The sequence below is a fragment of the Zymoseptoria tritici genome, chromosome 1 (assembly GCF_000219625.1).
Source record: "Zymoseptoria tritici IPO323 chromosome 1, whole genome shotgun sequence".
In the NCBI taxonomy this organism is placed as follows: domain Eukaryota; kingdom Fungi; phylum Ascomycota; class Dothideomycetes; order Mycosphaerellales; family Mycosphaerellaceae; genus Zymoseptoria; species Zymoseptoria tritici.
The window spans coordinates 4,171,809-4,183,750 of NC_018218.1; the positions used below are offsets into that span (position 1 = coordinate 4,171,809).

Below are 11,942 nucleotides of genomic sequence, written 5' to 3' on the forward strand. Positions count from 1 at the left end.
CAAGGACCGCGTCGACTACCTCGGGTACGTTATTACACGTAATAGGCTAGAGATCGACCTAGAACGGGTCAGATCGGTCCAGGAGTAGCTACTTCCCTAGTTAATATATAACATTAGGGTCTTTATCGGCTTCGCGAACTACTATAGGCGCTTTATTAAGGGCTTCTTACGCCTCGCTGCGGCACTTAACCGCTATACGGAGGGGAAAAAGGCAGTAAACTAACGTAAGAAGGAACGAGCATACTTAAAGCTCGACGAGCAAGCTATACTTTCCTTCGACGAGTTGCGGAAAAGGTTCTCGGAAGCTCCTATCCTACGCTATTTTAACCTAGAACTGCCCTATAGGGTAGAAACCGACGCCTTAGGCGAGGCGATCTCGGGCATCCTAAGCTAACTATACGAAGACTACGGCAAGACGCAGTAGTTCCCTGTATTATACTTCTTACGAAAGATAATCGTAGTAGAACGGAACTACGTTACGGAAGACGCTAAGCTATTAGCAGTCGTAGACTCCTTTAAACACTTTAGACAATACCTAGAGGGGGCTCGACACCAGGTCGAACTGCTAACGGATTATGCAAACCTACAAACTCTTATAACGACTAAGACCTTGTTTAGGCGGCAGGTTAGATAGGCCGAGTAGTTGTCGCAGATCGACTTTAGGACTATTTACAGACCCGGCAAGGCTAATAGGGCGGCGGATGCACTAAGCAGAAGGCCTAACCTTACGGATAAGGACTACTCTAGACAGTAGGCTATAGACGAAGAGTTGTCTGCAAGCTTGCGGCTCCTCTAGACAGCATTCTAACCGCATCTGGACTATAATAGACTAGTAAGGTACGTAGGGGCAGTAAAGGACGCCCCAGACCTAAAAACGCGCCTAAAACGCGCCCTCTTAAAAGATCCGACCTTTAACAGGATTAACGAGGAGAAGGACCAAGCGGAACCTGCTTTCTAGGCAGATCGATAGACTAACGAGGATAGAGTCGCGTACATAGACGGCAAGGCCTACGTACCTAAAGGAAGCATAAGACTCTAACTGCTTTAGGAATGCTACGACGACCCTATAGTAGGGCACTTCGGCTTCTCTCGAACGCTCGAACTTCTACAAAGGAGTTTCTACTAGCCCAAAATAAGGAAATACGTTAAGGACTACACACGAACGTGTTAAGCGTGTAGCATAGCAAAGCTACGGCGGCACAAACCTTACGGATTGCTATACGCAGAGCTACTATCGCTTACACTATAGGAGGATGTAACGCTAGACTTTATAACGGACCTGCTACCTAGCATGCTTCTAGGCTAGGCTTACGACTTAATCCTAGTAATCGTGGACAGATGCACCAAAATAGTCTATTATGCGCTATGCAAGAAGACGATTACTATAGCAGAGCTCGCAGAGGTGTTTATAAGGGAAGTCGTACGACTCTATAGCGCACTAGCTACGATTACGTCGGATCGAGGGCCTATCCTAACCTTAAAATTCTAGAGCATGTTCTGTTTCTGCCTTAGCATACGCCGGAAACTAAGCACAGCGTTCTACCCTTAAATAGACAGGCAAACAGAGCGCTAAAACCAGACGCTAGAGCAGTATCTTCGCACATACTACAACTATAAACAGGACAACTAGGCCTCCCTACTCTTTACTGCGGAATTCTCGTATAATAATAGCGTACACTCCGCAATAGGGGTTACGCTATTCTAGGCGTATACGATACGGGACCCTCGGCGGTGCTACTAGCCTAGACTACGCTAGAATGGACGAGAAGCCCCGTTCGCCGCACAACTTGCGGACCGCGTTATCTCCAACTAGAAGAAACTGCGGGTTAGACTGGCCAAAACAAAGAAGCAAATAGCTAAGTAGGCGAACGAGCATAGGAAGGACATCTCCTTTAACGTTAGAGACGAAGTCTACCTTAATACACGCAACATTAGGTTATTAAGACCTTCGGCGAAGCTCGATTACAAATACATTAGACCTTATAAGGTAAAAGCGGTTATTAACCGCGTCGTATATACGCTCGATCTACCGGACTTACTAAAGATCTACCTAACCTTCTATGTTTCTCTGCTAGAACTATCTATCCCGGACTAGTTTAGTCGTAAACAGGACAGGATAATGCGATACGACGCAGGAGAGGATAATAAATACGAAGTCGAGGCTATTCTGGCCGAACGTGTAGACGAACTAAACAATCGGGAGTACCTTATTAAGTAGAAAGACTACGACTAGTCCGAGAACTCCTAGGAAGTAATAGTTAACATTAGCCCGGCAGCAATGCGGGCCTACTAGCGCAGAATAGGCCAGAAAGGACCGACTGCGCGCGGTAAATTCTAGAAAAAACGCTAACCCCCTTAGTTAATTTTTCAATCCTTTTTGCTTTATAACATTAGACTTTAACATTTTTAATAATTCTAGGGATTTCATTTAGGCGTTAAGGCTTTCCATTCTGGACTATTCTGGTCCACGTTAAGCTATTCTGCGCTATTATAACTTAAAAGGGCCCTATTACTCTGCGTAATAGCGTTATCTGTTATACCCTGCACACTGCTAGAGCTAACTAGACTAAACCGGCTTAATTATCGCTATCCTCGTCCGAAGCGTCCTCTCTACGCTCCTAAGCGGCCGTAGTACTTACTAAAGCCTTTAACGCCTCCCTATTAGTCTTTCCCGTACCCCTAGTATACGAATTAAACCTCTCTAGGGCCTTACTATTGCGATGCAAGGCAGTCTTGTACTTGTTAAGCTTGTCTGTTAACGACTGGACTATAATAGCGCCCTTTAGATCAATTAGACGGCTTCTCTTAGCCCTCGGGGTCCCGGCAGCAGCCTGCTCCTACACCCTAGTGTTAGCATAGCCTAAAACGCGCTAGAACGGTACACTTACGGCCTTCTCTATATAAGCAGCAGCCGACCTGTCCCGCTTCTTAACCTTTTAACCCGTCGTGTCCTACTCGCGGGTACCCTAGTACAAAGTAAGACCCTCCGGGCCGCGAACGCTATTTCTAAGCTCCCTAAGGCGCTAACTGTTAGCATACTAGTCCAAAATAAGCCAGAACGGCACATACAACTTAATCGAACTAGCAAATAGGAGCACCTTGCTCCTTAACTTCTTCCTATTGTCCGCGTTTACTACCGGATTAGCGTACTCTGCTTAAATCTAGGCATTAATAGTGTCCTACTCGTCCTTACGGGCCGGAGGGAGCTATTTAAGGTTAGCCTAGATCTAGAAGACTCCAGAACAGTCCAGAAATATCCTACCTAGAAGCAATCGGCATTTCTGTCGTCCAGACAGCCGGCGCATTTAGTAGTAATGCCCTTAATAGGCTTCTCTAGCGCTAACTAGCACAGTTTAGTTAAGTCTTTGTTTAGCTTAACGTCTTTAATGCAATTAAAGCACGGATTGTGGTTAAAAGCCCCGTTGCGGACCTTTTTAGCGTAATCGTTACGTACGAGGGCCGCGGCGGCGGAAGACATAGTGTGTCTGCGCTAATGTTAGCCTTGCTAGACCCAAACTAGACTATACTAGCACTACCCTAGATTACTTACTTTTTAGTAGTTAGTAAAGAAGAGAGAAAGTTTAGAAGAAGAATTAAATTAATATAGCGACGCTACGGACCCGCAAATCCTTCTAGATTAGGACATCTGGCAGCTAACAGCTTGTGAATTTTCTACCGTAACTAAGGTCAGTTGTAGAGAGGGGAGGGGGGCAATATAAGGACACCCTTACGATAACGCCCCCTACCTGTCCTAACCTAGACTATCCTAGCACTACAGATTACCGGTGCTATCTTATCTAGCCTAGACTAGGACATCCTGTAGAGGGACGAACCTTACGGGCGTACGATAGCCCCCGAGCGGACGTTAGACTACAACCGGTGCCTAGTCTAGGCGGAGGGACGCATTTGGCAACACGAAGGGCGGGTACATAGCCTCGGGGGACGCTCTTGTCCATTCCCTTCCTTATCGAATCGACTCGTTACATTCTACAACCATTTGTTTTCGGTGCAAGCCTACATTCCCTCTCGAGGTGCTTCTAACAATACGTAAGTTTTATAACCGGTAGTAGCGCTTCTTTAACTACTAGTCGTTAGTAAACAAGTAGCGTAACTTAAAGAAGGCATATATACTATATGCTACTTACTTAAAGCATATTAGTAGATAGAATAGATACCCTACGAAGCTAGTAGACGAGGACGTCGAGGTAGCTTATTATAAAGCTTATCCTAAGTATAAGCCGTTTAGAGATAATTGTCCGCTATTCTAAGAGGCTATCTTTACTATTATAGGCTCTAATATAGCTACTAGGGAGTATACTACGAATAGCCGTAACCTTACTACTCCCTCTAAAGATAAGAACGAGCGTAGTATTAAGAGCGACGATTCGGAGGGCAGTATAGACGAGGATGCCGAGGGTAAGGAAGAGCGCGAGTCGTAGGACGTTAAGGTCGAAGAGGTAGAAGGAAGCAAGTAGATCCTAAGAGTAGCGTAGTTAGTAAAGGATAATAAGGAACGCTCGAAGAAGGCTAAGAGGGAGTCTATTATTAGTAAGGTTAATCCTTAGTATCTAAAGGCATTAGCAAAGATAGTAATACCGTTATAGCTTACTATCGCCGCCCTAGTAAAGAAGGACGAGTAGAAGGAGAAGGAGTAAACCCTATTAGAGCTAGTTAGTAAACAGCTCTCTAAAGTAGGCGTACTTAAAGGTATTAGCGACGACGATAAGAACCTACTTTTAATAGAGTTATTAGTAAACCCTAACCTCGCCGTCGCCGCTAAACCGTACCTTAAGAAGGAGCTAAGTAGCCGCTTCGAGTCGTATCTACGAAGGATTATTATAAAGGCTAAACTAGCTCTACCTCTAATACTACCGCCGGCGGCGCTAGTAGCGGCGCTAGCGTAATATTAGACATACTATAATTAGTAGGCTAGTTATTATAAGGACACCCTTACGATAACGCCTCCTACCTGTCCTAACCTAGACTATCCTAGTACTATAGATTACCGGTGCTATCTTATCTAGCCTAGACTAGGACATCCTATAGAGGGACGAACCTTACGGGCGTACGACGGCCCCCGAGCGGACGTTAGACTACGACCGGTGCCTAGTCTAGGCGGAGGGACGCATTTAGTAATACGAAGGGCGGGTATATAGCCTCGGGGGACGCTCTCGTCTATTCCCTTCCTTATCGAATCGACTCGTTACATTCTATAACTATTTGTTTTCGGTATAAGCCTATATTCCCTCTTAAGGTGCTTCTAACAGTTATAGAGGCTCGCTGCCGCCGATTAGTATAATATAAGGCGGCCTATATAGTAGTTGTTAATAAAGGAGGTAGAGTTAATAAAGCGGAAGTCGGAAAGGTAATATTAAAGGTTGCTTACTAACGCTAAACTAGTAATTTTAATAGTAGAGATGCGTATAGGAAGGTAAGATACCCTTAAGTACCTTACTAGAGATAAAAGTAGGGCTATACTATCGATTTATATAAAGGTGTTTTAAGAATTCGTCGTTTTTCGTCCGGATTAGGAAGGAGCTACCTTGTTTTAGCGCTAATTTTAAGCTTTAAGTATAGCGCGGTATCTTCCTACCCCGCGATGTTCTCTATCTATAAATACGAGAATCTTAGCGTATTTTAGAGGAGGTTTATATTATAGCCTTAGCGTAAGATATATACGATTTAACTAGCAAATATATATATTCTTTATAACAACGACGTTTCTAAGTCTCTTACGGAATTACTAGTCGAATTCGTCGTCTAATTAAGGTCCCCTTATATCTAAGCCCTTTATTTCGAGGAATTCTTAATAATCCTTCTATATTAACTTAGCTATCTTATCTCGGAAGCGTACCCTACGGTTACTACTAACATCTCTAAGGTTATCGAATCCGTCCTTATCCTTACTGTCCGCATCGTCGTTACTATCCTTATCGCGAGGGCCTAATAACTCCGGTTCCGAAGACAGAGGCTAGTTACTACTTAAGAGAATAAAGTTATAGAGTACGAAGTAGTAGAGGATAAACCGCGTCTACTTACGGATACTATACCTACTATATACGCCCTATATAAGGATTAGAAACCGCTTCTTAAGGACACCGAAGATACGCTTAACTATATTACGTAGTTATAAATGCCGTAGATTAAATAGCTCTTCCTTCGTCTTAGGTCGCTACTACGCTACCCTCTACTTACGGATATAATACCTCGTTTTCTCGTATAGTATAAGGAGCCTATCGTTAACTATAGAGTAACCGCTATTAGTAAGGTAATACCGACTAGGCGGCATATCGAATCCCTCCTTATATGCCTTCTTTAATACGGTACTATCCGGTATAGAGCCCTCGTATCTAACGAGTACGAACTAGAATACTATATCGAGGTTATAAGCTACTATAGCGTTCTACGACATCGTCCCCTTACGACTGTTCTATATACCTCTAACTTCCTCTAGTAGATTTATTAGTAGTAACGTACTATCGATAGCTCTAATAGCGTTCTTAAACTAGTAGAACTTACTAAATAGTAAGTAGCTAGTATCGTTCTTCTTCTTCGTTATTATCTTCTTATACGGCGGCGGCGGTATATACTAGCTCGGCATTTAGATATATTCCTTACTTATTAAATATACGATCTTACTAATACGTTTAATAATAATATAAAAGGTCCTAAACGAGTACTAGTACGTTCTTCTTAACTACCGTATCGACTAATTATAGCCTAGGAAGTCTAGGAATATTACTACTTACTCGGCGACTAATATACTAGTATCTATAGTTCTACCTACTCTACGAGCCTCTAGCTCTTTTACGAACTTATAGAACACTAGCTACTTTAACCGAGTAGTGCTATAGTAGTAATCTTTAGGTCTATATATATATTTAAACGCCTCTCGAGCACCGGCGCGTAGATCTACGAGTATCTATATAATACTAGTAGGACGATAATAGCGGCGAATCTACTAGACTAGTAATAGCGCTATTAAGTATACGAGTACGATAATAGCTACGACGGCGACGACGACTAAGGAATAGAGCGGATCTATAGTAAGTAAATAATTAAATAACGAGAGCGATATAACATACGTATATAACGCGAGCTAGAAGACGCGTAAGGTAGACAACATAGCTAAGACGGCGAGTTCTATACAGAACACTATAGATCTACTTAATTACTACTTAATTAATAGCACCGTTTACCTCTTAAACGGTAAATTACTATTAAACGACTGCCAGTGGTTGGTAAATGCAAGAACGCCAAATAACTGATTATTAAACAGGAGGTAAACGCACCCTTAGCAAATTCGACTCGACTTCGAGCGGTCTGACGCAGAGCCCAGACCGTGATGGATGGGAGGCAACCACTCCGGTGAGATTCGAGCGGCGGGGCCGCCAGCTGCTGCAGCAGTGCTCCTCATGTCTTGGTCACCATCTCACGGCCAGCAGAGCTCAAACCACACGGTATCAAGATCCTGGCAGACGCGGTCGAGATCCCACCTTTCGGAGGACTTCTTGCATCGTAGATCACATCGTAGACGCCATGTGTGAACAACGGCCCGTCGATGCGGCCAGGCGGTCGATCAAGTGGTCCTGAGGTCGGGAGAGCGAGCGACATCATCAGCTAGGCCGAGAGCATGGGCATCCAAGCCGATTGTTGGGCTGGAGGAGTCCAGATTTTCTGACTATTCTGAGAATGCAATGCGCTAGTGGCTCGCCGGGGCAGCCTGTTCAGACATGTCTCTGGTCCAGATTGCTGTCGGCTCGATGTTGATGCTTTGGGGAAGTGTTGCGCCCCGCAAAACGGAGAAGAAGCCGGCCCGCAGGATCCCATGATGATGATGGTATGCTAGAAATTACGCGTGAAAGGGCGGAAGGAGCCAACCTTACTTAGGCTTACGAGGCAGCAGTACAGACAGATGGTCAGACACAGCGATTGGGGATGGTCATGCTGCCGACTTTGATATGAACACATGCAGTAAGTAATCAGCTCATAATCGGCTCATAGATTCATCAATCGTGACTCTCATACCGTTCGACCAATTTGCAAGCCAGCCGTTCGTCTCTGTACACCCTGACGCCTCATCTCCTCATTCCAAACCGCCACGGCACCCTGATCTTTGCCATCTTCCAAACCGAACCGACATCTCTTTGCCCGATCATCCCATTTGGCGAAGCATCGCCCGGCTGTTGAACGCCATTATTGGCCAACAACATCCCATTCCCCAACGGCAAAGCCACCATCCGTATCCATTCCTTCATGAGACCAGGGTTCTCAGCCAATGTACGGTTCGCCATGGCATAAGCGATGATCCCAGTCACATGTGGCGCCGCCATGGATGTCCCGGATAGCGAATTGATCATGTTCCTCTCTCCGATCCAGGAGCTCACGATGTCCACACCCGGAGCATAGACATCGACGCAGTCGCCGTCGTTCGAGAACTTCGCCTTCTTACCGCGAATGTCCACTGCGCCGACTGTGATAGCTCCGCCGTGGGAGCCTCCGGAGGAAGCGGGAGACGAATTGCAGGCGTCTTCGCCATTATTGCCTGCTGCGACACAGACGTGAATCCCTCCGCTGATGGCGGCATTGACTGCTTGGCTGATGGCTTCCACTCGACCAGTGGAAGCTAGCGACATGGAAATTACGGAGCCGGCGAATGAAGGGTCGGAGGCGGCCTTGCGTGCGTCGTGGGCTTTGATGACATAGTCGATGCCCGCCACGACATTGGACGACCACCCACCACCATCGGCATCGAGGGCTTTGACACCGAATACGCGAGCCTTGGATGCCACGCCAAGAATGTCGCCTGCTGCTGTGCCGGCAACGTGGGTGCCGTGGCCGTCTTTATCCGACATGTCTTGGTTGTAGGACCAGACCATCTTCGCGCGGCCGTTGAAGATATTGTGTTCGGCGTAGACACCCGTGTCGACGATGTAGATGTCTGCGCCGGTGCCGAGCGAGGAGTCGGAGTATGCATAGGTGTGGTCCAACCTGGAAGCACTACCGCTGACAGAGGCGGATGTCGAGATGCCTTGTAGACCCCACGGTGCATCGGGTCGGGTATCGTAGGGAGCTGAGGCGCCACGCGTGACGGAGATCGCGGCCTCGACCATGGAGACATCGGTCATGTTGGCGAGGAGGTCGAGACAGTGGGATTTCATGGACGCGGAGAAGCCTTGAAAGGCGCTGTTGTTGAAGATGTGGCGGACATCGGAGTGTTGTGGATTGAGTTCGAGTCTCCTGAGGACTTCGGCGACTCCTGGTGGTGTTGGGTGGGATTTGTCGATGATGACAATGTGCTCCTGACCACCAGAGACGTGGGTTGATACTGGAGCGGCGGAGGTGAAGCCTGCCCAGAGCGTGGCGAACGTAATGAATGATTTCATTTTTGCTGTGATGCTTGAAGGGTGCAATCGGTTAACGAGTGTGTAAATGTAGAGAACGTGAGTTGTAAAGATCGTGCCAGCACGAAGGGAGGTTTGGTAATGAATGTGTTGAAGTGAATGTTAGTGCATAGTGAAGAGAACGTATTGAATAGAATGGGACAATGAGAAAGAACGCGGCGAATCGAACAATGAAGCAAACAAAAAGGCGTGAATAATGAAAGAAAGTCGGCGTGTCACACTTCACCCCGAGCCGCATTGTGTCTTCCAGTGGATTTGTTTGTTCAAGACATGTCAGGCTCATCAGGCGGTCGTGGCACCGAGACCGTGGCAGCCGCAGAAGACATGGTGTGCATCCGAACAACAGGATGGTAAGAGAGAACCAGCGTCCTGACCAAGAGTCGAAGAGATGAAGTTCGTGATGATGGACCAGTTCCTCCAATAGACGCGACTTGAACACGATCTGCTTCCAACTCTGAAACGGGTCGCAGGCGCTTGCACTTCACGCTGTCGACCAAGCTGATCCAAGAGATCTCTGAAGGTTCTGCATCGGCGCCGATCATGCGGATGGATTCGCCTCGATGTCGTCGACAGACTGATGGACCCGGGACGTGAAGTCACGATGGACACCTCATGTTCGTGATGAAGTTGAAGTGATGATGATGAGAAATGCCGTCAATTGCCGTTCCTCCAGGTCGCCAAGGCCTCCGGATCAATGGAGATCAAGGAGACTTCGCGGTTCAGTTGCGGCAACGCGCTTCCAGGCCCACATCGATTGAGAGAGTAGTATGAACATGCCACTACTGTATTACTGCAAGCTAAGTATATCGGCTTCTCTGTTGCTCTTCATCTTTGCCTCTACCTCTCCTGTACGGACGTAACAGCCATATCGTTTCAGGCACCCGACAGGCCGCACCTTCAAGACTCAGTACGATAGACCCCGCGGACATTCACAAGAGCTTACACGACGAGCGACACGACGAGCGACATTATTGCTACAACTCACACCTCTACGAAATGCACCTCCCTCCACCACCGAGTCCGCGCGATCTGCTTCCACCTCTGTTAGCCTGCCTTCCTACCTCCTTCGTCTCGCCGCGACCACCTCCCGCCCTGCTACCACTTCTATCACCTCTCCTACGACAACGAGTCAATTTCTTGACCACATCTGGCAATGATGGCTGGCTTCCACTATTGTCGTGGGATCCGCAACGAGCATCGAGACTACCCGAAGTAATCCAGAAAATGGACCTCGAACCACATCCCGTTTCTGGCGAGCTCGAATTGGAGGACCCTCGACCCGCGAGATATAAACGGTTGGATGAAGAGACGTTACAATGTCGGATCGAGGTGGAGCAGTTTGGACTGCTACCTGTATATGTCTACTGTGAGAAAGACGAGCACGGCGGGACGGAACCAGGGTGGAAGTTGGCGGATTTGCGGACACTGGACGACACTGGCGATGCGAATGAGTGGTTCGAATCTCCCTCCGAGGCCAATGATGCAGCACTCTCGCAGCCAGCGGCCGCACCACAAATCCAAAGCACATCCGACGGCCACGCGCCGCATGAAGCGCAACAGGAAGAGGATGAGGATGACAATGACGACTACTGGGCCCAATACGACCAGACTCCAAGCCGGACACCCGCGCCGAAACGCTCGCCTGCTCCAGTGCCATCTTCGACATTAGCGATGACGTCCGGCAGTCGACCACGCACAGGAACTGAAGCGGACTACTTCGCCCGCTACGGTTCTGAGGTCCAGCCCGCTCTCGACTCCCACGATCCAGATGAAGACCACGGCGAGTTGGGCAATAGCACGCTCAACGGCGACTCCCTAGTCACAGGGCAAGGAACATCCAGCAACCAAATTTCCCAGCAAGCCAATTATCTCTCTTCCCTACAGCCTCACTCCGCCTGGTCACAAAATGCGACCACCGACACTGCGCCACCTCAACTTGAAACCACTCGCACCAACGACACGTCCATCTCTCAGCCCCGCGCCGTCTCCCCAACAGCCTCAATAGGGAGCGTGGACAGACTTGAACAGCAAGCGGAAGCGATGAGCTCATCCGATGACCGGGCACTGGTGGCGATCAAACAGCACATCAGCACGGATATAAAGAGTCTGTTTCGTTTGGCGAGGAATGCCGGGATGGAGAGGGAGGAGTTTGAGAGAGTCATCAGAACGGAGTTGGATGTGTTAGGATTCATGGAGGACGGCGAGTGAATGAAGCTCAGCGATGGAGCTGGACTAATTGGGCGTGATGGACCACATGTGACAAGGGACTACTGAATGTTTATATGTATGGCGTTGCATTGCATGGCGAGGCAGGAAAAGCATACCAGCATGTCGAGCGTGGAGAAATCAAGTTAGCTATGAAGGCTCAGCGGACTGACGCCGTCTGAAGCATCGACTCTTCCATCTCCGAAGCACATGTCTCTGTAACTTCGGTATCTAGGTGTTCCGATGCCGCTGGACACGCCACAATCATAATGAATCAAATTCCCTCATCGACCCCGGACACGACTTAGGCTCTAACGGCCCGCGTATCGAGAA

The 11,942-nt window shown here is 47.8% G+C and overlaps 2 protein-coding genes across 2 annotated transcripts; one reads left to right on the top strand and one right to left on the bottom strand.

Annotated features, from left to right (window-relative positions):
• Positions 1-8,078: 8,078 nt before the first annotated feature.
• SPR3 (subtilisin-like protease) lies at positions 8,079-9,386 on the bottom strand (the record flags this gene model as incomplete). Its single annotated transcript, XM_003857096.1, has 1 exon — positions 8,079-9,386. One exon carries the CDS (start codon positions 9,384-9,386, stop codon positions 8,079-8,081), a length of 1,308 nt encoding a protein of 435 aa, XP_003857144.1.
• A 1,014-nt stretch (positions 9,387-10,400) lies between these two features.
• On the top strand, positions 10,401-11,612 carry MYCGRDRAFT_84034 (uncharacterized protein; the record flags this gene model as incomplete). Its single annotated transcript, XM_003856486.1, has 2 exons — positions 10,401-11,222; positions 11,289-11,612. 2 exons carry the CDS (start codon positions 10,401-10,403, stop codon positions 11,610-11,612), a joined length of 1,146 nt encoding a protein of 381 aa, XP_003856534.1.
• Between the last annotated feature and the right edge of the window lie 330 nt (positions 11,613-11,942).